The following is a 27,103-nucleotide window of genomic DNA, read 5'->3' as shown; positions in this document are numbered from 1 at the left end:
TCCCATCGTTGATTCGTCTTGGCCACGGAGGGGGCGGGACTTCCGGGGCGAGGCTTCGCCGGCTACAAAACTCCCCGGATGCAGTGCCGCAGAGACCGGCTCGGAAAGAACTTTCTAGAAAAGTCGGGAGCGGCTCGAGCAGCCGAGACAGACAAACCGAGCCCGCCTCGTCCCGCCCGCCCGGTGAGTGGCCGCTCTCAGCGCGGCACCGCCGCCGCCGCCGCTCCCCTCCCCGCGCCTCCCGCCGCCGCTCCGGCCCCATCTCCCAGCCCCGCCGTTCCCCTGCCCGCTCCCCGGCCCTGCCGCTCCGGCCCCATCTCCCAGCCCCGCCGTTCCCCTGCCCGCTCCCCGGCCCTGCCGCTCCGGCCCCATCTCCCGGCCCCGCCGTTCCCCTGCCCGCGCCTCCCGCCGCCGCTCCCCGGCCCTGCCGCCTCCCGCCGCTGCCCTCCCCGCTCCCCTCCCCGCCGCTCCGGCCCCATCTCCCGGCCCTGCCGCCTCCCGCCGCCGCTCCCCGGCCCCGCCGCCTCCCCTCCCCGCGCCTCCCGGCCCCGCCGCTCCGGTCCCGTCCCCTCCCCGCCCGCCCGCGTCTCGGGGCTCACGGTCGGTTCCCGCAGGCCGGCCGCCATGGTGAAGGAGACCACGTACTACGATGTGCTGGGGGTGAAGCCGGGCGCCTCGCAGGAGGAGCTGAAGAAGGCCTACCGCAAGCTGGCGCTGAAATACCACCCCGACAAGAACCCCAACGAGGGCGAGAAGGCAAGTGGCCCCGCGGCGGCGGGAGGGGGGAGCGTGGCCCCTGCACGTGGGATTGGGGCCCGACCCGGGCTCCCGTTCACAGGCTGTGGAAATACAGGCCGTGTGCATGGAGGTGGAAATGCCTAACTGAGAGGGGGTGTCGAGTGGCCCCTGCACATGCAAGTCTCACAAGCGGTTTAGTCTTAAACAGTTTATTCCAAGTAGTTAGTGGAGGGATACTGGTGAGCTGCAATGTAGTCACTATCGCTTAACACTTAACTTACTCTGATCTGTTTCTTACAGTTCAAGCAGATTTCTCAAGCCTATGAAGTACTTTCTGATCCCAAGAAAAGAGAGTTGTATGACAAAGGTGGTGAACAGGCTATTAAAGAGGGTGGTACTGGCAGTAGTTTTGGGTCACCCATGGATATTTTTGATATGTTCTTTGGAGGAGGTGGAAGAATGCAGAGAGAGAGGAGAGGTAATTTGACGATTTCTGAGATACTTCCTAAAGTGACCATTTACTATTGAAGTATTTACTGGAGACTATGTAATTGTTCATAGTATGTTGTAAGATTATGGATGCTAACTTCTGTAAAATACCTCTTACAAACTAAACACTGTTGTTGTTAATGCTGTGCAATAGTGTCTGAAATGATTAGAAACCATATCTGGTTCCAAGCAAATGACATTTTAAGTAAAACATTATGCTCTTTACAGGTAAAAATGTTGTTCATCAGTTGTCAGTTACTTTGGAAGATTTGTATAATGGTGCGACAAGAAAATTGGCTCTGCAGAAGAATGTGATCTGTGACAAATGTGAAGGTATATTAATGTTTACTGTTGGATTTTTATGATGTTTTTCAGGTAACTAAACCCAAATGAACTGATTTTAATTCCAATATTAAAATAAACCATCTAAATCCAGGGTAACTTTTTTGTTTTAGGTAAACTGTAAATGTACTTCTAGTTTTAAGTTCCTTTTTGAGATAAACCAAAATCAATTCTAATTACACTTTGTCTTGTCATCAGGCCGAGGTGGTAAAAAAGGTGCAGTAGAATGCTGTCCCAATTGCAGAGGTACTGGCATGCAAATACGAATTCACCAGATAGGACCAGGAATGGTTCAGCAAATCCAGTCTGTGTGCATGGAATGCCAGGGACATGGGGAGCGTATCAATCCTAAGGACAGGTGCAAAAGCTGCAGTGGAAGGAAGATTGTTCGAGAGAAGAAGATTCTAGAAGTTCATATTGATAAAGGTAATGCCTTCAAGGAGAACTTGGCTGAGTTTTGTAATATCTTAATAGATTTGTATTAACCTTGAATTTGCATGATACAAATTTCATAATTGAAAGAGCTATTATCCAGTGTCAGTGTTACATGCACATTAAAATGTGTAGCAATAGTATTACTTAGTCTTAAATGGTAAAACGTGTGCAGAGCTCTAAATGGTAGATTGGGTTTCAAATACCTGATGTCATGGCTGATGTCAGTGCAAATTGCTGCTCACTTGTTTAGTAAGCATTAACTTGACTGTACCTAGTGTCATGTTAGTTGCATATTGATTACTGGATATGCAAACAGTGGATTGATTCATAGTGAAGAGAAACTGACAAGCAGACTAATGTCAGAATGCTGACTAATTACTGACATCGGTTAAAATAAAACAAGCAAGTGGAACACTTGGTGACTTAAGTTGCATTACTCCTTTAGAAATTCTGTGCACAATATTTTAAAATTCTGCAACTTCATTTGTCAAATACAAAGACTCCAACATGGCAGTGGGGAGCACAGGCCCCTGGCTGTATGGAGGTGGGAGATCATCCTGTAATCTCCATTTCCTCCCTCCCTCCTCTTCTCCCCCCTCCCCTCCCCAGGGACTCAGCAGTGAGGCTGCACTTGACCAGTGCAAGGGCTGGGCCTGCCCCACGAACACCCAGGGGCCATGCCTCTCTGTGCCAAGTGTGGGCTGGCAGGTTCAGTCCAGCAGGATCAAAGTGTGGAGTGGCTTAGTGTGGGGCAGTCTTGGTGCTGGTGACTCAGTGGGGGAATCTGGATTCACACAGGCTCGTTCGGGGTGCAGGGGCAATGGGGCTCTGCAGGGGGGTCCAAGTGAAAGTGTATGGAGGAGCTGCTGCTGCTGCCAAGGAGATACTGCATGCCAGGTTCCCACATCTTCTCCCCCTCCTCCCATGCCCTTTTCCTCCCACTCCAGCCCCACTTCAGGTATTCACCACTGTACAGAAAACAGGATGGCACACAGAACAGAGCACAACTGGCACTAGGACCCAGGAGGCGATGTCCTGCTGCAGAGTCAGCTAGCCTTTATGGAACCCTCTTTTTTTACCTGGGCAGCTCTGTGTGCTTGCAGAAATGGAGCAGGGGCAGTTGCACATTACCCTGTATGCCTCCCCAACTGCACTACTGGAATCCCCAGCCCTATGCCCCCCATGTAGATTTACCACTCCGCTGGCTGCTCCAGACACAGAAACCCCACTGGCGTGTGACCACTCTTGCAGCTTCCCTTTGCTTCCCTGTCTGTTTTTACACCATAAACTGATAAAGTTTGTGGTGTAAAAACATGTTAAGCCTGTAATGCAGATGTGGCCAACCTGAGTCTGAGAATGAACCAGAATTTACCAGTGTACATTGCCAAAGAACCACAGTAATATATCCGCAGTCCTGTTCTGTTCCTCCCCCTCTCTAGGCACTCCTAGTGCCTCCCAACTACCAGCAGCCCTGCTGATCAGCACCTCCTATTCATTCCCGGCACCTCCCAATCAGCTGTTTCATGGCATGCATGAGGCTTTGGGGAGAAGCAAAGGCATGGCAGGCTCGGGAGGGGGGTGGAGTGGGGACAGGGCCTGTGGCAGAGCCAGGGGTTGAGCAGTGAGTGCACACACCCCAGCACATTGGAAAGTTGGCAACTGTAGGTCCGTCCCCAGAGTTGGTGCCTGTACAAGGAGCAGCAAAATAATTTCTGAAGAGCCACATGTGGCTCCAGAGCCATCCCTGCTGTAATGCTTAGAACTCAATCTGTTAAACTGTCCTAACAGTCTCACTCCAGGTACTATTGACCTACATTAGCTTGAACAATCTCCGGCAAAGTTAACCAGCAGAGTTCACTACAAACAACTCTCTTCAGAGGTAGGGGATGGGGAAAGGCCATATTGTGCAGCAGATGTAAAAAGCCTGTATTGCTGAATAGGCCTTGTCAAAAGCTGGTCAGTACTGGTGGGGGAAGAATTTAGGCAGTCACATGTTAACCACTTCACAAGCATGCAGCACATCACCAACTGGCTGCTGTGCCTGACCCTCCCAGTAACTGCATTCTACATCGACACTTGAAGTCTCTGTAATATGCCCAGTATTTTCAAGGAGGGGGAATATTGAAGCAACAGTTTCTGGGAGTGGGAGGTGCAGAAGTTGCATGTACCTTAAAAGGTGTCAGCACTTCCAGGATCTAGTATCTTCATCTTGAATAATTCAGATCTAAATTTGTTCTTACTAACATGATTGAAACATGCGAGCCTCCAGGGTGCAGAGGGCTTTTCCTTAGTGCCTAAGGGAGTTGCATGCCTTTTGACAATACTACCCTGAATCTCTCCACTGTTGCCATATCTTTACAGTTTGGCTGTTTGCTGTCAGCTCAGCTGGTATTGAGTTACTTTTTTCTTTCTGGACAAGTATCCACATCACAAATTACTGTGCTTAACACTCCCGGCAGTCTCTGAAGACAGGGTCTGAGCTCTAACTTGAGCATCCAGCTGGGACTGAATGCTGATAACATGGTATGGCAAAGACTATGCTACTACCTGTATGGTCACTTCATGTATGAATAGAGAATTTCAGCATATAGCATGGAGTCCTAAAACACAAACTTAAATTACTATAGGATTCCACTTTCTTGCACTTTATTGAGAATAAGGAGCACTGGAACAAATTGTAAAAGCTGATGGTGGGTGAAGGGAGGGGATCTGGCTGCTGGTGGGTGCTAAGCACCAGCTCATTCCACCAGTCTTGAAATGAAGACTTAGATGTGCTAAATCAGAAAAGAAGGGTGTTTCCTTTTGGGGTAAGACCTGCCTGGTTGTGTAGCAGTGGCTTTTTGATGTGAGAGAGAACTGAAGGTCTTATGAAGCAGACTTCCTGTTCTCTCACTCACAGCATCCAGATCATGCTTAACCCTATTTTGCTCTGCAGCAGCTCTGTAAAAAGCCACCAGTAAGTGGAGATACAGGGAGGCTTTAAGTAAACCCTGTGGGACTGATGGTTGTAAGTAGTCATCTCAGCTGCTGTTCTGCTTTCATTGAGGAATGATCTTTATAGATGGCAATCCTGACTAGAATTGGGCTGCTTGACAACTAAGCTGCAAGAGTGCCCAGCAGTTTGATATGCTTCCATGGCCCAGATTGTCTCTGTGCAGGGCTCTGGAAACTTAGCTGCTTAGTCATGTGTTGTGCTTTGGAGGGGGAGAAGTAGATGCAATATCAGAACCTACCAATCACAACCGTTTTGTCACACAGGTTGGAGCCTGCTAAAGTGATGCTACTTATGTACTGTAGATATTTAAATTCTAATTACATGTGCCTTTGCAATAGGAATGAAAGATGGTCAGAAGATAACATTCCATGGGGAAGGGGACCAAGAACCAGGACTAGAGCCAGGAGACATCATTATTGTCTTGGATCAAAAAGACCATTCTACATTTACAAGGTAAAGATCTAGCTGAAAGACCTACACTCATGCTTGAGATGCTTCTGTGTTGTCCAGAAACTTCACACATTAGGACTGGGTTATTACTTCCAATAGGTACTTAAACTCAACCACCTCTATCCAACTAGAGTTCAATTGTTGTAAGCTGTCTTAGAATCAGATGAATACTTGGCTTATTCCTTTATTCCGAACAATGGAAAAGCACTTGGTGGGGGAGGGTACTCAGTGGGGCCCTGGCTGCTGCTGAGCTAACTGCAGTGAAGGGGGGGCACAGACAGATTCTATTACGGGGGTGGGGCGCTCAACAGGAAGAGTTTGGGCACCACTGAGTCTCTGAATATTTGCAGAGATACTTGTTCAATTAGTCTTACAGCTGTCATTGCACTTGTTGCTTTGCAGATGTAAGATCTCTCCGAATGGCGCTTAGACAAACCAAAGAGTGGGTAATTGGGACTAGGTTATTACAGAAATCAAGGTCAAAATCATGAGTGTTCAGCACATGCCTTCAGGCTGACTTGCTGTGAATATCTGCAGTGATTATTGCAAGATGTTATCAAATATCCATCTACTCCATTAGCTGTCTTTCAAGCTGCTAATTTTCTAAGACATAGCTGTTAGACAACCAAGCCTGGTTTCAAGAAAGATGAAACGAAACCTCAGGTCTGAGTCTGTCCATGTGGATCCTGCTTTTGGTGCCCATGCTCATCAAACTTGCAAGATTAGAATCTTTTGACCAGCACTGTCTGATGTGGTGCTTATGTACTGCATGTCTCTCTCTCTCTTCTCTTCTCCCACCCCCACCCCCCGGCATGCGGGAGGGCATATTAGGCAGAGCAGCCACAACTTTCTTTCAGTTGCTCTTGCTCTTACCAGTGGCAGGAAGCTGGAACTCAGTGGTGTCTGCCTGGTACTGTCTAGTACCTTTTTTAAATCAATTTTGTAAATACTAGCACTGTTCAGGGATCTTCTCTACCCTGACAGCCCCGTTTGTTTTCTTTTGAACTACTGCTTGGCACCAAGGCACCCTCCTACATAATGACGAAGCCTAAACCCTCTAGTCTCCATCCACACCTATTGTGGGATTGTCTGAAGTACATTTGGTCTCTTCTGTTTGGACAAGAGCCATGTTCTGAGCCATTACTCTTACGGGCCACTTTTCCCCAACAGAGCTTATTGCTTCAGAGATACTTGGCTAATGTGCTGTGTTGGAGCAGCTCAAGGGGAATACCTAATTTGGAAAGACATGCCTCTGGCTGCAAAAGGGACTTCTCTGCCAGAGATCCCACTTCCTCAGCACCCAGTAAGGAGGGACTCTACCTTAAAGGGTCAGGTTATTGAGAGAGGGGCTGCAGCTCCTTCAGCCAGCCATCCTTTGTCTTCCAAACAGCACCAGCTGGACACTTGGCACCAAAGTCTACTACTGCCTCCACTGCATCAAGGCAGGACAGAGCTGAGCAGTGTTCTAAGGACAATTCAATGCTGATATTACTCTAAACTGAGCACAGAGCCTGATAATCAGCTTCCTAGCCTAGAGTTCTTTACCTTGCTGTGCAAGCACCCTGTGGAACTAAGTCCACTCTGCTACTGGCAGAATTCTCAGTGGGTTAGACTCCCTCATGTTGGGTCTGGTACTGGTTCCGGAGTCCTTATGCTACTGGCAGACTTCTTAACTGACTATTGATACTTCACCCCAGCACCAACCCCGGTTTGCCACCGAAATTAATCCTTTGGTACCAGTATTCCCCCTAGCCTACCACCTGAGGTCAGAACTAACCCCTAGAACAGATTTGCGGTTCATCTTCCCCTGCACACTTTCTGCTGAATCAGACCCTTCACCCAACATCCCCCTCCATCCAGGGATTCGTGATGTAAAGCAATTTACAGCTCACCCTCAATCATGCCAACCAACTTCAGGGGTTAACTTAGGCTCCTAAATCCCCCAGAACATGTTGACATCCCTTAGCAGACATCACCTTGGGCATCAGGGTTTTTTGATCTGATCCTTTTAGCTACCCACCCTTGCCTTATTGGACGTTCTGGGGGCCCCATCTGGACAGTGAATTTGGTTTGAGCTGAACAACCTTTTTCATGGAGTTGCTGGTGATGCAAACGGGGGGGGGGGGTTTGGCCTGGCTTTAGCCATATGTCTCAAAACAGCCCATTCCATGACCACAGCCATCAACACAGTAAGGACATTCTGCTTACGTCCACAGGGATTCTAAAGAAGTCCAAACAACCCTCAACAAGCTCTCCATTGACAATCTCTTAGCTCCTGCAAGGATGAATTACATACCCTAAAAGGGCACAGGATCTGCTGTCGGGAGAAAACATGTAATGTATCCAGGCTAGTTCAGACAGAACTTTCTCCCATTGGCACCAGATGTTGCTGATTATTCCATGTCTCACTTTTCCCTTAGATAGCCCGTTCCCTTCCCAACAGCTGGCTTCTCAGTTGGGTTCAGAGCCATCCATGTTTCAGTCCCACTAGAGCATCCTTATGTCTACTCCATTTTTTGGTTCCTGCATTTCCCATTTTTCTCAGACATGGGCTGGGATTGCTACAAACCAGTGGAAAACATGCATCTCCTCCTTTAATCTCCAATTCCAGTCCTGGCCCGGCCCCTCACCTCCCCACTTCTCTGCTCCTCTGAAAGGACCCACCTTACATGATAAACTGAGGGATTGTTGATATGGAATTCTTGCATCATAAGTACTCAGGAGTTCAGAGGGAAAAGTTGCTATTCTTGATATTTCCATATCCCCAAAAGAGCAAGGGATGCATCTTGTGCTGGACCTGAGATGATTAGACAAACATACACAGCACTTACATGATTTTTGACAGACCTCACTTCCACTCTCTCCAAAGCTGCTTGAGGTCTGTTTACAACCCCATCAAACAGCATATGGACACACGCTTCATGGTCTTAATAGGAGTAAGATTACTAGCTTCCATAAACTGGATGATCTCCTTGCACACCATCAAGGTCTACCATTCTGTAATCTGTACCTTACCTCACACTGCAACACTGATTACAGGTGCATCCGTGGCAGGTTGGAGAGGCCCATCTAAACCACCTGCAAGTTCAATTCATGTAATTTTGGAAGAGTCCTCAGTCCACTTCAGTGTGCTATAACTCCAGACAAGTGGACTACCCTGCAGAGCCTTTGTACTGCTACTGGAAGGAACTACTGTACAGATCTGACAGACTGCACCCCCACCTGTGGTTACACATTGTAGAGGTGCTAACTCACCGCTCCTCCCCAATGTGTCAGGAAGCAATTGTCCTGTGAAGGTGGAACCACTTCCACATCTTGGCTCCATGGCACTTCACCTACCAGGAACAAACAATGGAACAGATTTCTTCAGCAGACACTACTCACCCAACCATTAATGGTCACTGAAGACTTGATCTCAGGCCTAGCAGATAAAATAAGTTTAGGAAGGCGGCAAGCCAGTCCCTGGTCTCAAAGGTTGAGACACACTGACCTAGACCATCCCTGATGCACCTGTTTGTTGCAATGCCCACAGTTCTGCTCCAGGGCAGGTGACAGCTAAGGCTCCCTCATGGATGCCTTCCTCATGCCTTGGTCTCAAGGTCTTCTCTACCTTTTTTTTTCTCTCCACTGCCATGGCTCAGAAGGAAGATCTATCAGACTTGCTAGCAGAGTAATTATCCTAGATTCTTGTTGCGCCAGACATCAACTCCTGGGCCTACTGTATCCGTCCACACAGCCACCAACTTCTCTGCCCAGTCTGCCAGACTTATTCTAGGAAACCGGGGGACATTCTCCATCTAGGCCCATCTTTACATCTGGTTGCTTGGAAGTTGGCTCCCTAAGCCCTACAGACAGGGACTGCTCTACAGAGGTCCAATAAATACTTACATACAGCAGGAAGCCCTCTACAGATGAGTCTGCAGATCAAAGGAGAAGTTTGTCTGGGCTTCACAGCACTTGTGCTTTAGAAGCCCCTATTCCTTTGCAAGCATATATGGTGACTGGTTCTTGCCCATCCACTCATTTGTGTGCCCCTTCCTGGGACCTGTATGTAGTTCTTATGGAACCCCCTTTGAGCTCTTATTGAACTCTCTCTCCACCATCTTGCATTCAAAGCCACCATTTTGGTGGCTACCCTGCCTAACAGAGGAGTTAGTTGTATTCATGCACTGTAGGCAGACCCTCTTACATTGTTTTCAATAAGGATATGGTGATGCTGAGATCCCTAAAGTTCCTCACCAGCATGCTATCAGATTTTCACTTAAATCAAACTGTCGGACTCTTTGCTGTCCTCAAATGAGAGACAGGCTGAACACAGATGTTTCCAGAGGAATCACTTGAAGAAAGAAGGGCTCATGCCCATTCAACGTGGGGGAGAGGGTGTTTGCTACATGCACCGGTACCAGAAGTTTTTCCCTCAGCAGTATACATAGGGGACTATTTCTTGCACCCCTGGAGTGGTGCACATATGCCACAGCATATAGGGTGCCACCAGCCCCATCCATCCATCCTCAGTTCCTTCTTTTTGCCAGTGATGGTGCATGGAACTGTTGCTGCTTCACCTTGAGCTGTTGCTTCTCGTTCATTCAAACCCATTTACCTCATGTATTGTGTGTGTGTGTAGTTTCCCTCTAGTTTTAGCTTCCTTATTCGTTAGAGACTTTAAGCCCTGTGATCACTGTAAAAGGCCCATGCCCATTAGCAATCCACATAACAGTTTACGGTGATTGGGTGAAGGTCATATTAAGTGCAGAATCTGCAAATCCTTCAAGCCCAGGATGAAGGAGCATGACATTCACTTGAAAGCACTTCTTATAAGAGTCTGCCCTTACCGCTAGCCTGCAGATTCCTTTGTTGTTCTCTGCCCTGTAGCCTCAGCTAGGGTAGATTTTTTTTCCCCCTACATGAGGGGGTTGCGAAAATTACAAATGCCCTCTGGCAAACCGCCTCCTCCTCCTCCTCCTTGCCTGTGATCTCCAAGAGGGTTGTGTCCAAGAACTTGGTGCTATGCAAGGGTGTTAAGTACCTTTTTATCCCCATCCTGTTCCCAGTTCCCTAGTGGTAGAGGCAGTCAACCACAGAGAGAGAGACAGAGTCAAGCAGCGATTACCCTAAGAATAAAGACTCAAGGAGACTAGACTTGTTTGGGCATCAAGTTTATTTGGCCTCCAGTCTGCAGTTGCGATTGGCCAACCATCAGGACCTCCTAGGCAGCTATGATTTTAATATGTGGCAGACCATGAGTTTGTACTCCATCCAGAGGTAGACTGCTTGGTTCTTCTAGAGGTGGGATATCCCCAAGTGGATCTGTTCACCATCAGGCAGAACTGAAGTGCCACCACTTCTGCCCCAAATGAGATTTGGGCAAGGGCTCTCTCTCCAATGCCATCCTGCTGTATGCATTCCCCCCGCTCCCACTTGTGAGCAGCATCCTGGCAAAAGTCGAGAGAGGGGGCCCAAGTTATTGCCCAAGTGTGGATACGCCAACATTGGTTTGACACACTGAGTTTGGTAGCACACACCCACCCCACCCCTTGGCCACTGCTGAACTGACCAGACCTGCTGTCAGAGGGCTATGGTCACCTCTTGCACCCCTACCTCATGTCTCCCCACCTTGTGCTGTGGATGCTTGTCAAGATCCCTCCCCCACTCTGAACTTTAGGGTACAGATGTGGGGACCTGCATGGACACTTCTAAGCTTTAATTACTAGATTAGATCTGGTAACACTGCCATCACCCAGAAATTTCAGTGTCTGGAACACTTCCTGTCCCCCCAAAACCTTGCCCTCCCTGGGCAGCCTTGAGAGGCTTTTTCACCAAGTTCCTGGTGAACACCGATCCAACCCCTTGGATCTTAACACAAGGAAAACTTAACCATCTTCCCCCCATCAATTCCTGGTGAGTCCAGATCCAATCCCCTTGGATCTTAAAACAAGGAAAAATCAGTCAGGTTCTTGAAAAGAGAGGTAAAAATCATCTCTGTAAAATCAGGATGGAAAATACTTACAGGGTAATCAGATTCATATAGCCCAGAGGAACCCCCTCTAGCCTTAGGTTCAAAGTTACAGCAAACAGAGGTAAAATCCTCTTAGCAAAAAGGAACATTTACAAGCTGAGAAAACAAAAATAAGACTAACACGCCTTGCCTGGCTGTTCCTTACAAGTTTGAAACATGAGAGACTGATTCAGAAAGATTTGGAGAGCCTGGATTGAAGTCTGGTCCCTCTTAGTCCCAAGAGCGAACAACCCCCAAAACAGAGAGACTCTTCTTTCCCCCTCCCCCCCCAAGATTTGAAAGTATCTTAACCCCTGATTGGTCCTCTGGTCAGGTGTCAGCATTTACTGAACTTCTTAACCCTTTACAGGTAAAAGAGGCATTAACCCATAACTATCTCTTTATGACACGCCCCCCAAATCTCAGTGTGGAACCACGCTGGCGGTGATTTCTTCCTAGAACTTTAGAATAAACAGATTAATAAAACACATGCACCTTTACATATACTACTAATTATGTAAACCTACAAGATTTTTCACATTTCAAGGACAATTTTTAACCAGTTGATTCTAGGAAACTTTCACAGGAGAGTGCATCAGCTACTTTGTTAAAGCTCCTGAAATGTGTTGAATTTCAAAATCAAAATCTTGGAGCGCCAAACTCCATCGAAGCAGTTGTTTGTTGTTTCCCTTGGCAGTATGAAGCCACTTTAGCGCAGCATGGTTGGTTTGTAGCTGGAAATGCTGTCCCCAAACGTATGAGCATAGCTTTTCCGGGGCATACACAATGGCGTAGCAGTCTTTTTCACTGATTGAGAGGGAAAGCCACTGGTCAGACAGTTTCTTGCTGAGAAACACAACAGGATGAAATTCTTAATCTGGTCCTTTCTGCATTAAAACTGCTCCTACACCATGCTCAGACATATCTGTGGTTACTAGGAATGGTTTGTCAAAGTCTGGGGCCCTTAGCACAGGGTCAGACATGAGTGTTGCCTTAAGCTGGGTAAAGGCCTTCTGACGCTCATCAGTCCACTTAACTGCATTTGATTGTGTCTTTCTGGTCAGGTCTGTTAGTGGGTCAGCGATTTGGCTGTAGTGTGGTACAAATCGCCTGTAATATCCGGCCAAGCCTAAGAAGGATTGGACCTGTTTCTTTGACTTTGGGACAGGCCACTTTTGGATAGCATCCACCTTGGCCTGTAGGGGATTTATTGTTCCTTGACCCACCTGGTGTCCAAGGTACGTCACTCTGTTTTGGCCTATTTGACACTTTTTAGTCTTAACAGTTAGTCCTGCCTGCCTGATGCACTCAAAGACTGTTTCCAGGTGTTCTGCCCATGAATCAGAAAAAATGGCCACATCGAGGTAGGCAACTGCAGATTCTCCCAGTCCTGCTAGGAGACTATCTACAAGTCTTTGGAAGGTGGCTGGTGCATTTCGCAGCCCGAAGGGAAGCACATTAAATTCATATACCCCTGCATCGGTGATGAGGCTGACCTTTCTTTGGCGGGTTCATCTGGCGGTACTTGCCAGGACCCTTAGTTAAGTCTAATGTAGAGATGAACTGGGCACGTCCCAATTTCTCCATTAGCTCATTGGTGCGTGGCATTGGATAGTTGTCGGGACGAGTTACAACGTTTAGCTTACGGTAGTCCACGCAAAAGCGTATTTCCCCATCTGGTTTGGGAACTAGAACCACTGGAGATGCCCATGCACTGTTAGAGGGGCGGATTATACCCATCTGTAGCATGCTTTGGATCTCTCGTTCTATAGCAGCTTGGGCATGGATAGACATCCGGTAGGGTGGGGTTCTAATTGGGTGACCATTACCTGTGTCAATAGAGTGGTATGCCTGTTCAGTCTGCCCTGGAGTGGCTGAGAACATTGGCGCGAAGCTAGTGCACAGCTCCTTGATCTGCAGTCGCGTCCAAGGGTCGCGGAGAAGTTCACCTCTTCCACGCCACTGTCACTTTTTCCGTCGTAATAGACACTTTCAGGCCACTCAGCGTCATCTCCCCCCTGGACTGTAAACTGACAACCCTGCAAGTCTCTGGAATAAAAGGGCTTTAGACAGTTAACATGTACGCTTTAGGGTTGAGGTGGGGAATGCTATGAGATAGTTGACAGCTCCCAGCTGCTCTTGGACTGTGAATGGCCCTTCCCATGATGTTTCCATATTATGGGCCTGTAGCGCCTTTAAGACCATAACCTGGTCCCCTACTTTGAAGGAACACCCTCTGGTATGTTTATCATACCAGGCCTTTTGCTCTTCCTGAGCATCCTTTAGGTTTTCTTTAGCAAGGGCTAAAGAGTGTCGGAGGGTGCTTTGTAGGTTGCTTACAAAGTCTAGAATGTTAGTTCCTGAAGAAGGTGTAAATCCCTCCCATTGCTGCTTCACCAACTGTAATGGCCCCTTAACCTCATGGCCATACACATTTTCAAATGGTGAAAACCCCAAACTAAGATGTGGTACAGCCCTGTAGGCGAAAAGCAACTGCTGCAACACTAGGTCCCAATCATTGGAGTGTTCATTTATGAATTTAAGTATCATGGCCCCCAGAATTCCATTAAACCTCTCCACCAGGCCATTGGTTTGATGATAGTAAGGAGTGGCAACCAAGTGATTCACCCCATGAGCTTCCCACAGATTTTTCATGGTCCCTGCCAGGCAATTAGTTCCCAAATCTGTAAGGATGTCGGAGGGCCAACCTACCCTGGCAGAAATGTTTGCTATGGCCTGGCACACACTTTTAGCCCTGGTGTTGCATAGAGCTACTGCTTCCAGCCATCAGGTAGCAAAGTCCACGAAAGTCAGTATGTACTGCTTTCCTCTGGGGGTCTTTTTTTGGGAAAGGACCCAGAATATCCACAGCTACTCACTGAAATGGGACCTCAGTTATGGGGAGTGGCTGGAGAGGGGCTTTGACCTGATCGAGGGGCTTTCCCACTCATTGGCACCCCTCGCAAGACCGGACATAATTAGCAATGTCCTTGCCCATTCCCTCCCAGTGGAAGGACTTCCACAAATGGTCTTTGGTTCTATTTACCCCAGAATGGCCACTGGGATGATAATGAGCTAAGCTCAAGAGCTTTACCCAGTACTTAGTTGGAACTACCAACTGTCTTTGAGGACGCCAGTCTTCCTGGTGTTCACCAGAAAGAGTCTCCTTGTATAAAAGTCCTTGTTCTACAACAAATGGGGATCGGTTAGAAGAGCTGAGAGGCAGTGGGGTGCTCCGTGCCACCACCCAAGCTTTCTGAAACCTGTCATCTGCTTCCTGCTCAGCCTGGAACTGTTCCCTTGAGGCTGGAGACATCAGTTCCTCCTTAGAATGTGGACTTGGGCTTGGTCCCTCTGGAAGTAATGTAGGTGATGGGGTTGTTTTCGTTGATTGTGAACTGCTTTCCACTGGTGCACTATGTGATATTTCAGGCTCTGGCTGAGCCTCTTGGGTAGGGCTGTCCGCTGGTTCTGCCAGTTCAGGCACACTGGTGCCCTCCGGCGTTGGAGTTGTAGATGGGTTTGCAAGCACTGGCATAAGTGCTGGCAACGGTTCTGGTGCTGGTTGCTTTTCCAGTTCCGGGTCTGGGACTGGATGCACTATGGTTGTTGCAGTCGTTGGCAAGGGATCCGGTTCCACCACCTCTGTCTGGGTCTCTGGTAACAAAGATGGGGCCCTTGTGGACGGCTCAGGAACAGGGATGGTTGTAGAAGCTTGCCTGGCTTGGCTGCAGGTAACTATCCCCACCCTCATGGCCAGCTTCACATGGTTGGCCAAGTCTTCTCCCAGTAGCATAGGGATGTGATAATTGTCATAGACTGCAAAAGTCCACATTCCTGACCAGCCCTTGTACTGGACAGGCAACTCAGCTGTAGGCAGGTTTACAGATTTTGACATGAAGGGATGAATTGTCACTTGGGCCTCTGGGTTGATGAATTTGGGGTCCACCAAGGATTGGTGGATAGCTGACGCTTGTGCCACAGTGTCTCTCCACGCAATAACCTTCTTTCCACCCACTCTCAAGGTTTCCCTTTGCTCCGAGGGTATTTGAGGCATCTGTGCCTGGGGATCTTTGGTGTGATTGTGGTGTAATGAACTGTCATCGATTGGGGTTCTTGGGGCAGTTGGCCTTTATATATCCCAGTTCATAACATTTAAAACCATTGCCCAGCTGACTGGTCACTGGGTCGAGGTGGGTTGCTGGAGACTGGTGAGGCGGGACTATAGGGTGTCTGGGGCTTTTCTTGGGTTGTAGGTGGGGTCTTGGGTTGTCCCCAGTGGTAGGGTTTATTTTTGGGTTGCTCCCTGTGATATTCGCTCCCCTTGCTAGTAGCTTTTTTCTTTTCTGCCACTTCCACTCATCTGGCTCCAATCTCCCCTGCCACGGTTACAGTTTTGGGCTTCCCATTTAGGATGTACCTTTCTTTTTCCTCAGGAACACCCTCTAAGAACTGCTCCATTTGCATTAGGAAGGACAGCTCTTCCAGAGAGTTAACACTTGCTCCTGATACCCAGGCATCCTAATTCTTTCCAATGTGGTAGGCGTGTCAGGTAAATGACACATCTGGTTTCCACCTTAGGGCTCTGTACCGCCGACAGGCATGCTCAGGCGTTAGCCCCATTCTGATTCTGGCCTTGGTTTGAAAAAGTTTATAATCGTTCATGTGTTCCTTAGGCATTTCAGCCACCACCTCTGCTAAGGATCCGTCTCTTATGTTCGTTCTTTCTCTTTTGATTCCAGCCTAGCCAGTTCTAGTTTATTGCTCTACTGGTACTCATTTTCCTGCTTTCTTGTGCTGGCCACACCCCTCTGCAGTTCACTGAAACTGGGATGCACTCAGCTCAGGGCTGCTTGGTTAGCAGAAACTTTCTAACTAGCTATACCTGAGAGGTAGGTAGAAAACAATTCAGCTTGTAAATTCCTTTTGCTGGCTGCTTGCTCACAGCTTGAAGCCTCATCTTAACAAAGACCCTTGTTAAGAAAACTTAACACCTCTGCCTTCAGGCTGCTTTCTAAGCAGCTAGAAAGGAGGGGAAAAAAAATCCTACTGGCTTTTGGTTCCTAAAAAATCCCTCACCGCTGCTCACCATGTCAGGGTTCCTCCCCCACTCTGAACTTTAGGGTACAGATGTGGGGACCTGCATGGACACTTCTAAGCTTAATTACTAGCATAGATCTGGTAACACTGCCACTACCCAGAAATTTCAGTGTCTGGAACACTTCCTGTCCCCCCAAAACCTTGCCCTCCCTGGGCAGCCTTGAGAGGCTTTTTCACCAAGTTCCTGGTGAACACTGATCCAACTCCTTGGATCCACACGAGAATTTAACCATCTCCCCCCTCCTTTCCCCCACCAATTCCTGGTGAGTCCAAATCCAATCCCCCTTGGATCTTAAAACAGGGAAAAATCAAAGAAAGGTAAAAATCATCTCTATAAAATCAGGATGGAAAATACTTTACAAGGTAATCAGATTCATATAGCCCAGAGGAACCCCCTCTAGCCTTAGGTTCAAAGTTACAGCAAACAGAGGTAAATCCTCTCGGCAAAAAGGAACATTTACAAGCTGAGAAAACAAAAATAAGACTAACGCCTTGCCTGGCTGTTCCTTACAAGTTTGAAACATGAGAGACTGATTCAGAAAGATTTGGAAAGCCTGGATTGACGTCTAGTCCTTCTTAGTCCCAAGAGCGAACAACCCCCAAAACAAGGAGCACAAACAAAGACATCCCCCCCACCAAGATTTGAAAGTATCTTATTCCCTTATTGGTCCCCTGGTCAGGTGTCAGCCAGGTTTACTGAGCTTCTTAACCCTTTACAAATAAGAGGCATTAACCCTTAGCTATCTGTTTATGACAATGCTGCATTGCTGAACCCTGAAGAATGGATCTATTCAGAAGGAGTCCAGCAGGGCCTGCTGAGGAGTAGAAAATCCTGGACTAGACCTTCCTGCCAAAGTGGACAAGGTTATTCCACTGGGTGGCTGAACGGGGCGTCTCCCCTTCACGTTCTTGGTGCAGTTGATCTCTGCCTTTCGTCTGCCTGTCCAGGGGAAGATTGTGTTCTCCCATGACATGGCAGCCAGGTTCCTCAGAGGTCTTGTTTTTTTCCCTAAAGTTCAGTTCCCAGTCCCTCAATGGGATCTGTTTGGTTCTGTCCAGGCTCATGAGCCTGCCTTTTGAGCTTTTGGCCTCATGCTCCCTGTTTCTCCTATCATGGACGGTAGCTTTCCTGGGGGCAGTGGCAACAGCAGGGCGAGTTTCCAAGCTGCATGCACTGACCTCGGAACTGCCATATACGGTCTTGTATAAGGACATAGTCCAGCTCTGGCCCCACCTGGCCTGCCTTCCCCAAGGTGATGTCCACTTTCCTGACATCTTCCTTCTGGTCTTCTGCCCCAAGCCCCATGAGACTAGTGAAGAGAGGCACCTCCAAGCTAAACATAAGAAGGGCCCTGCCTTTCTACCTAGATCAAATAAAGCTTTTCCATAGATCAACTTAGCTTTTCATCTCTACAGCTGATGGGATGAAGGGCCTCCTGCTGTGCACGCAGAGGATTTCTGACTAGATTATCTCTTGCATAAAGGCTTGTTACAAGCTGGCAGGGGCCCCACCACCGCTGATTGTCAGAGCCCGCTGAACTGGAACTCAGGCATCCTTGGCGACTTTCTGGCACATGTTCCAATCCAGGATATCTGTAAAAAGGTGGTCCTTGGTGCACAGCTCACTATGCCAGCATGCAGCAGGGTTCACCAGAGCTGTGTTGAAATCTGTCTGCACTCCTTACCCACCTCCATGGGTACTGCTTGGAGTCACCTAAGTTTAGTTCCAGTGATTGCTCGTGTCCATTCAAGACAGTTACCTTTTTCTGTAACTGGTGTTCTTCGAGATGTTTCTCATGTCCATTCCATAACCCACTCTCCTTCTCCACTCCCAGTTTCTGGCAAGAAGGAACTGAGGGTGGAGGGGGCTAGCGGTGCCTTATATGCTGTAGCATATGGGGGCCAGTCCCCTAGGGATACTGCTGAGGGAAAAACTTCTGGCACCAGTGCACGTGGCGAGCACACACACAAGTTGAATGGACATGAGCAACACATTTTGAACACCAGTTACAGAAAAAGGTAACTGTCTTTTACTCTTTAGACAGAACTAAGCTGTTCAGGAAACTGCCCTGTTTTCAGCACTAAGGAAGGCTGACGGGCTGGCCATCTCTTACCATAGACTATCCAAGTGGATCACTCAGTGCTTCCCAATTTACCAACTAGCAGCTAAACTCCTTTCTTCAGGCATTAGGTCCAAGTCAGCTAAACCCAAGCAGCTTCCTTGTATGCTAAATATTGCTGTAGGTAGGAATCTGTTGAGTAGTCCCCTGCCTCAGCCATTCATTTACCAGTTATACCCTGGATTTGGTGACTAAATCAGTCCAAACTTGGAAGGGTTCTGTGGTCTGTCTAGTTATAGCTAGGACTGCTCAGATGTTTTCTGTTTATTTGGGGACTGATGGAGCAGAATCCACCCTGACAGACTCAGAACTTACTAATCTTACAATAACAGATTCAGGAATTCTCTATATGGATCCTATGTCCCACCCTCCATCCCAGCTCCTTCAGAGTCCATCTCTGCTTTGAGATTCTGGATTAGCAAGAGATCTAAGGTGGCTGGGGCTGCTATGACTGCTACCCCTTTTGGATGGGGGAGCACAAGCACAAAGGATGTGTAAGTGTGGCCCCAGCAGACCCTACTAGTCAAAAGATTCTGATCTCACGTGTCTGAGGTGCATGCACACCAAGTGGGATCTACAGACAAAACCTCTAAAAAAGCAGTTTCTGTAATGTAACTGTTTTGTCTCTCCTTAGTACTAGCCTTGAGTGCAAGTGGAACAAAGATCAGCAGTGGCTGTCCTTTAAATTAAAGAGAACCAGCACCACACTGCTGTAAGCTTGTTGAAATCATCCACAGCTCTTTAACAGTTTAGCCAGTTGTGGCACTAGGAGCCATACTTATCTTTCCCCAGATGTGGCATAAGGCAGACAATAGGAGTGTATGCAATCTAGTCACTCATGTGGGAGTAGGGCTAATTGGGTCTATTGTACTGGCCAAAGCCAGGTTAAAATCTCTTGGGTGGTATAAAGCTTCTGTATAATCTTCCTGTAATTAACTAATCTATGTGGGGAGGAAAGGGTGGACTAACTTCTGGACTAAAATCAGATTTCTGCAAAGATATACTGGGCAGTTCTAGTGTTAGCAAAGATTTTCCCAAAATTTTCAGAGCTCTTGCATGTGATGTATTGATTCAAATATAAACTGTTCTGTAGGCGAGGTGAAGACCTGTTCATGTGCATGGACATACAGCTGGTTGAGGCACTGTGTGGCTTTCAGAAACCTATTGCAACACTGGATAACAGAACTATAATTATTACCTCTCATCCTGGTAAGTGTGTTTAAAAGTATTGCTGTTAAACTTGTGCCGCTAGCAAATTATCCTTGAGTTCTCCTGTTGCTTAGTAAAGGGACCAAAAGAGCATTCCAAGTAAGAGTATTGGGGTTAAAGTATCTAAAAAATATTAATTTGGGCCAGAAAGTGTAAATCTCTTGCTCAGAGTCTTGTACTGTAAAAACGCTCTACTTAATCTTAAGTTTTAACTAGTATGTTCTGGTGGATGAAGTATCGGATTAATAACTCAAACTAACGAAAGATGCAACTTGTACATTCTGGTGTAACTTTCATAACTAACTTCACCCCACTCCACAACAGATAAGACCCTATTACATACATGACTGTTTGCAACTTAACTTGACCAGATATGTGGTAGGAATTTATGAAGGCCCCAACTCCTGTGAAAACTGGAAGTCTTGAGCTCAGAATTCATGGAATAGTGTCTGTTCAGTCAGAATATACTCCATAAGAGGCCTTCTTTCAGGATGCATGAACAAACAATTGCAAATTTATTCAGTGGTGGTGTAGCTGTGTCAGCCCCAGGATATTAGAGACGTGGTTCGTGAGGTAACGTTATATTGGATCAACTTCTGCTGGTGAGAGAGACAAGCTTTTGAGCTACACAGAGCTCTTGAGGTCTGGGAAATGTACTCTGGACATACTCTATTTTGCTGTGACACTATATGTTCAATTTTGTAACTACTTATGGCAGTGGTCCCCAGTGCAGTGCCTGTGGGCGCCATGGCGCCCGCGGGGACATCTTAGTGCGCCCAAGTCCTGGACCCTGGGAGAGCACCCGCTGAATTTCAGCGGCATTTCGGCGGGGACGCCTCTCGATGACATCACTTGTCGACATCGAGAGGCGGCGCTGCCAAAATTCGGCAGCATTTCGGCGGGTGCTACACCACCACAGTGGTCCTTTGTCTGGTGCCCACCAGACAAAAAGGTTGGGACCACTGACTTATGCTAAAATTAGGGGAAGGTGTCGTGGCCTGTTAACACCCTTGTAGTCATAGGTAAGTCTGTCACGGATTCTGTAATTTTCTGCGACTTCTGCAGCAGCTGGTGTGACTGATCCCAGGGCCGCTGGGGTAGTTTCATACCACCACCACCCACCAGAGCACCAGTGGCAGTCCCGGGCCACATGCCACTGCCCCAGAGAACCACAGTGCGTCCAGCTGCCATGGACCCAGGGGGTACCCCACAGCTCCAAGCAGGGGAAATCCATGGAGCTGCAGCAGCAAAAGTCACGACAGGTCACGGCTTCTGTGAATTTCTGTGTTTTGCCCATGACCTATCCATGACTTTCACTAAGAATGACTGACAAAATCTTAGCCTTACCTATGACTTAAAGGTGTTTTGTGGATATTTTTAGTAAAAGTCACGGACAGGTCACAGGCAGTAAACAAAAATTTGCAGCCCATGGCCTGTCCATGACTTGTACTATTTATCCCTAACTAAAACTTGGGGGGGGGGGGGGGTGGCCCAGGGCCCCCGCTGGTGCTGAGGGGGAGAAGATTGGTGGGGCTTGCAGGCTCCCTACTGAGCTTTTGCATGTCCCACAGCTCCTGCCAGCTAAGGAGCTGTAATCACTGTTCCCACTGTAAGTGCTGGCTTTGCAAGCGCAGCTCCCATTGGCTGGGAACAGCTGCAGGCGCGGGGCCTGCGGGCTTTGGCAGTGTGTGGAGCCCCTGTCTTCTCTGCCTAGGCCAGTGGGAGCCTCCTACCCCTAGGTAATTGCCCCCTGCATCCCACAACCCCTTCCCCAGGCCCTGAGCCACCTCCCACGCACTCAGACTGCTGCTGCTGGCTCATGGGTTGCGAGGCTTGGGCAGCCCCTGAGCCATCACTGGTTGCTGCAGAATTGAGGTCACTGAACCCATGACACACTCACACACCTCCTAGCCTTTGTCCTAGGACCAAAAAAAAAGTATTAATAGGTTACAGATTGTTGTAATAAGCCACAAATCCTGTGTCTAAATCTGTGTAATAGGGGTCTAGCAAAGTTATGAATTTAAGCTCCTAGCTCAGCTTTTGAAAGCATTATGCAGATGTTCTTTGTGGATGACAACTGATGGTCAGCGATCGCTCTGAGAAGTGTTCACCCACAGGTGACATGGTGTTTGTCTTGATCATTTTCTTGTGAGCTCATTTGAGTGTAACAATTCTCTCTGAATATTTGGGTAGCCTATTCCATGATGTGTGGTCTACTTCTCTGGTGGAGTGTCCTTGTTTGAAAGCAGTTTTGAGCATGTTAAAGTCTGTCCTAGACTTTCTCCTCCATGCATATTCTGTGGTATCTGAGTGCATGACTGTAGAGAAAAGCCACAGAATATGCTCTAAGGGCCACCCAAATACCCTGAGAAGACCTGATTCAGTACAGAAATAAAATCCCCTCTGACTGCACACCCCTAGTTGTCACTTGTCATCCCACACTGGAACCGGCATGGGGTATCCTCAGACTGCTACAACCCGTGCTTGATCAGGACCCCATCATGAAAGGTTTTTCTGTACCCCTACTTCTGGCCTTCAGGCAACCTCCAAAGCTCATCAAAGCAAGCACCCCTCAGACCCAGACATCAACTTAAAGCAACACCAGATACAACCAGAGCAGATGTATGACAGCTCCCACAACACCCTTCCCGAGATATAGGGGTCCTACACATGCAGTGTACCTCATTCAGTGCGCTCACTGCCCTGATTACTTACCTAGATGAAACCAAACAACTGCTACACTCAAATGATGATCAAAACCAGTCACCTGTGAGTGAACGCTTCTTACAAAGCGATACTTTATCTGACCATCAGTTGTCATCCACACAGGACACCTGCACAACACTTTCAGAAGATGAGCCTGGGAGCTTAAATTCATAATTTTGCTGGACACTGAAAATCACAGATTGGTTAGACACTGTATTTGTGGCTTATTAAAACAACCTGTAACCCACTAACTTTTTACCCTGTGACTACAGGGATATTAATGGGCCACTTCACCTTGAGTGGCCCCTTAGAATATGTGCTATCTGTTCATATTTAGCAGTGACACGGAGTACCTTTCTGTGTGGCTTGAAAGCTTGTCTCTTACCAACAGAAGGGCAGGGGTTGGACCAGATGACCTCCTGAGGTCCCTTCCAACCGTGATATCCTGTGAACAGGAGTTGGTCCAATAAGAGATTCCCTCTCCCACCCTGTCTCTCCATTCACATTATATAGCCTTTTAAGACCACTTCTGGGTAGAAGAGAGTTGACACTATCGTTTTACAGGCAACTAGGTTTTTAGCAGCCTTCATGAAGTGGGATCTGGGTCAGTGTAGTTCCATGAATCTTAGCCTAGAAAACAGTGTGAAAGGGAGTTGAGGGGAGATCACACAAATGTAGCAACTATAACAGCTTTGTCTTTTGTGCCTTGGTTTTTGCTTTAGGTCAGATCGTCAAGCATGGAGATATTAAATGTGTGCTGAACGAGGGGATGCCAATTTATCGCAGACCGTATGAAAAAGGACGCCTGATCATTGAGTTCAAGGTAAGAGTTAAGTCAGTTTTGTATAGTTAAAGATGGCTTAACATTGAACATAGTGGAAACTTGTCAGGTTAAAGTTGACTTCTGTTTCTAATGGAGGCAAGAAGACCGTGAGGTACTCAATCTTTATCTGTTTCTGCATTCAGTTCTGCAAAAGGCTATTAAGCTAATCCAATATACAGGGTTATACTGCTTAGAATAAAGCTGAAATACTGACCTTTTTAAAAATAACCTTGTGTCTCAAATAGCATGGAGAGGATCTTAGATGTGGAGACTTTTTTTTTCCCCCTTTGGCAACTACTTTATTGGAATGGTCATCTTGTAGGCAAAACATAGATGGAGATCTGGAAAAACTGATAATGGAAGGCAGCCAGTCTGTATATGAGGTTGGACAATGAAGTAAAATGCTAGGTTGCTTTTTGTTTTATTTCTTTCTGAGAAGACTTGGGAGCCTAGAACTAGCAGAAGAGCCCAGGACTCTGCTACAAGCTGATGCTTGTAGGAGCAAGGTAGCGCACACTTCTCAAGTAGTAATACCCTATGGAGAAGAGACTGTACAAGCAAAGTTCACAAAGGGCCATTCTTACTGATTTTTCAGGTAAACTTCCCAGAGTGTGGCTTCCTCTCCTCTGATAAGCTGTCTCTGTTGGAAAAACTGCTACCTGCAAGGAAGGAAGTGGAAGAAACTGAAGAAATGGATCAGGTAGAGCTGGTGGACTTTGACCCATCTCAGGAAAGAAGACAGCATTACAATGGGGAAGCCTATGAAGATGATGAGCATCATCCTAGAGGTGGTGTTCAGTGTCAGACGTCTTAAAATGGCCAGTCAATACCCATTGTGATGCTTGTTTTGTATGCATTAGTGGAAGAGTGAAGAACTACAAGCAGCTCATGCTCTCACTCCTTGCTATTGTTTTGTTTTTAATATTCAACCACAGTTTTTAAAAAAGTTAATGAATAAAATCAATAATATTAGAAAGTGACAGGCTGACTTTGCAATTTATGTAAAGTTCAGGGTCAAGTTCAGCTGAAGTTGACCATGAGGTCAGTTACCCCTGGCTGCTTGTCTTTATTTCAGGCCTTGTAATTCCTGTATTTTAATTGTGTGCAAATGCACTGGCTTAGATTCGGATTGAGTGGTGGTCTTTTAGATTCTATGCCCTGTTAATGAAGCATACCCAAGTATTTATTTATAATTCATGTTAAGATCTATTAAAGTTTCTGTTCTAATCAAGCTGTAGAATATAACCTGTGACTGTCTTGGACTTGTACTGCTATTCATCAAATCAGGACTTGCTCTAATGCAGCTGCCCAGTGCTGTACTGATTACCTCACTCGGACAAGGATGCTGTCAGTCTTCACATGCCCTCTTAAACACCTGGCTCCCTCAGCCTGCTGAATTTGAGATTTTACTGATCTCTTGGCTGCCAGCTTCATTCTTTTGTGACCCACTAGTGGATAGAAAAGTGAAGCTTCCTACTGTTATAAGCACAGGCAGCTTATCAGGCACTAGTGAACAGTGGAACTGCATTAACATACCTAATTAAGGAGAGAGAGAATGTTAACCCTTACTTGTGAGTGAGGCAGGCAGAACAGCTGAGCTCGCTATTGTAAATCCCTGAAGTAGTCTGCATACTGATGTGAAGTTTGACCTCCAACCTGATGCATTAAGTTAGAGGAAGTAGCACAGACTCAGTACTGGGGAGTGAAGGTGAAAGATGCATGACCCTGTATAGGGAATTCAATATTAACCAGAAGAGTGGGTGACCAATTGAGTCTAGTATTTGTATCAAAATTCTCCTCTTTCTTTCTGTGTGTATAATCTTAATCTAATTCTTGAAAGACTCTGTATTGTTCCAGTTAATGTAGGCAAAACTTTTCCAATATAATTACAAAACTATTCAATGGCTCCTAAGACTATTTTGTGGTATATGTTAGTCTGTGTTCAGGCTGGAGGAGGGAAATGCACAAGGTTTCTGAAAAGGGCTGTGTTCAGCTTAGGTCACATGTATTGAAATATGAAGTGGCACATTTTAGTCAACTACCTACTTAAAATACACCGGACACATGAGGTGGGTGAAGTAATGTATTTTATTGTACTAATGTCCTTTGGTGTTCTTGCCCTGTTGTCTTCAGATTCGTATATTTTTCACAAATCTCGCAGATTTACTAATAGTGGCTGTTTTGTCATTGTAGAGCTCCAGTAACTGTAGACGCACTGTGTTATAGGTGAATTCCATTAAAGGTAATGGAGAGGGGTGTTGTATGATTGTCTGACAACCATACACCCTGAAAAATGTTCTTGCCAGTGCATGGGAAAGACACTGTAATGAGCAGTGTAACTCAAAGGAGTGAGGAGAGGGCACTGTCGCCACATCACACAACCTGGTTGAGGGAGGGTTCTTACATTTTGGATGGTATTCAACACAAAGTAGAAGAAATTATGTATTTCAGCTATTCTTGCTACTGCCTTTATCATGCTCTTAGAGCTATGGCAAGAGGAGTAGGACTGTAAACAAGCTGCCATGCAATAACCTAGAGAAAAACAATGTACTTGTGTTTTCCATAGGTGAATCTGAAGGTTGTTAACTTGCTCCACAGCCATTTCTCCTGCAAGATACAATGTATCAGTCACTTGTTGGCTTAACTGCATGTTTCACAGGAACATTTTCATCTTAACTGTTTCCCTTACCAGAAAGCATTAAGTGCTATGATACATTTGCTGTTTAGTAGCTTAGTTTACAGCCCAGGAGTGGAGTTCTCACAGCAGAGCAGGGTCAGGTTGGCTCCCAGAGTCAAGGGTTGGGGTGATCTAGCAGATCACCAGTTCAGATAACACCAGAGGGGAATGTCGCAGTGTGGCAGGGAGCAGGATCTATGTGCAGCTTGTTACCAAGTGACATTTGTGATTTTAAGTGAGTCTTAAGTACAGTGGCTAAGAACAGTCAGGAGGTCAGTTCTGTTTTGTTTGTTGCAGGTGAGGGAAATAAACACAAAGCAGAAAAATGACTGCTGGTGAGGCAGCTACAAAACTGGAGCTAGCCAGCAGGACTGGATTAACCTTTTGTGGGCCTGGTGCCAAACATACGTCTGGGCCACTGTGGAGCCTGGAGTGTGGAGGTCAGTCTCCAGAGTGAGGGGCCAGCCAGAGGCAATATGGCAGGGCAGGGGCGGCCCCACTCCACCCAATGCAAGGGCACTATTTACAAACTGGCAGTTGCCAGACAGACAGGGGCCTGCCTGGCCCTGTGCTGCCTGCATGTCCCTTCCCCTTAGGAGCAGGCCTATGCCCAACTCCCTATGGCCAGAGTCCCCTGGATCCACTATACCCAGTGCCGCCCAACCCACCCACAAATGTACAACACCATCCCTGACCCCAGCCCCACCACAGAACCCCTACTCCCTAGTGCCCTAACACACATCTTCTCCCCTCACAGCACAGCCCAGCCCCTCCCCACCCCAGTGCCCCAAGGGACTCAGTCCTACACACCCTGCTGCCTACTGCACTCACGGGCCCTGCTGGGAGGTGACTGACTGCTGGGCTGAGCCAGCAGCACAGCTAAGGCTGGTCCCAGGACCAGGAATTGCTCCAGCCCCTTGGGAGTGGTGCAATCAGCAGGCTCCCTCAAGATGCATTTGCCTGGAGGGGTCCAGTCAAGCTTCCCCACATTGTCATCTTGTCCCACTCTGGTGCCCTGTGCCCC

At 47.4% G+C, this 27,103-nt stretch overlaps 1 protein-coding gene across 1 annotated transcript; it reads left to right on the top strand.

The window, feature by feature from the left end:
• Positions 1–60: 60 nt before the first annotated feature.
• Positions 61–25,299, top strand: DNAJA1 (DnaJ heat shock protein family (Hsp40) member A1). Its single transcript, XM_030566044.1, has 9 exons — positions 61–183; positions 615–756; positions 1,039–1,216; positions 1,456–1,560; positions 1,768–1,995; positions 5,338–5,452; positions 19,758–19,873; positions 23,302–23,402; positions 23,998–25,299. Exons 2-9 carry the CDS (start codon positions 625–627, stop codon positions 24,214–24,216), a joined length of 1,194 nt encoding a protein of 397 aa, XP_030421904.1. The 5' UTR covers positions 61–183; positions 615–624; the 3' UTR covers positions 24,217–25,299.
• The last annotated feature ends 1,804 nt before the right edge of the window (positions 25,300–27,103 follow it).

This window comes from Gopherus evgoodei, chromosome 6 (genome assembly GCF_007399415.2).
Source record: "Gopherus evgoodei ecotype Sinaloan lineage chromosome 6, rGopEvg1_v1.p, whole genome shotgun sequence".
In the NCBI taxonomy this organism is placed as follows: domain Eukaryota; kingdom Metazoa; phylum Chordata; order Testudines; family Testudinidae; genus Gopherus; species Gopherus evgoodei.
Note: the sequence above shows the minus strand (reverse complement) of the source record. Positions and strands in the feature narration are given on the sequence as shown.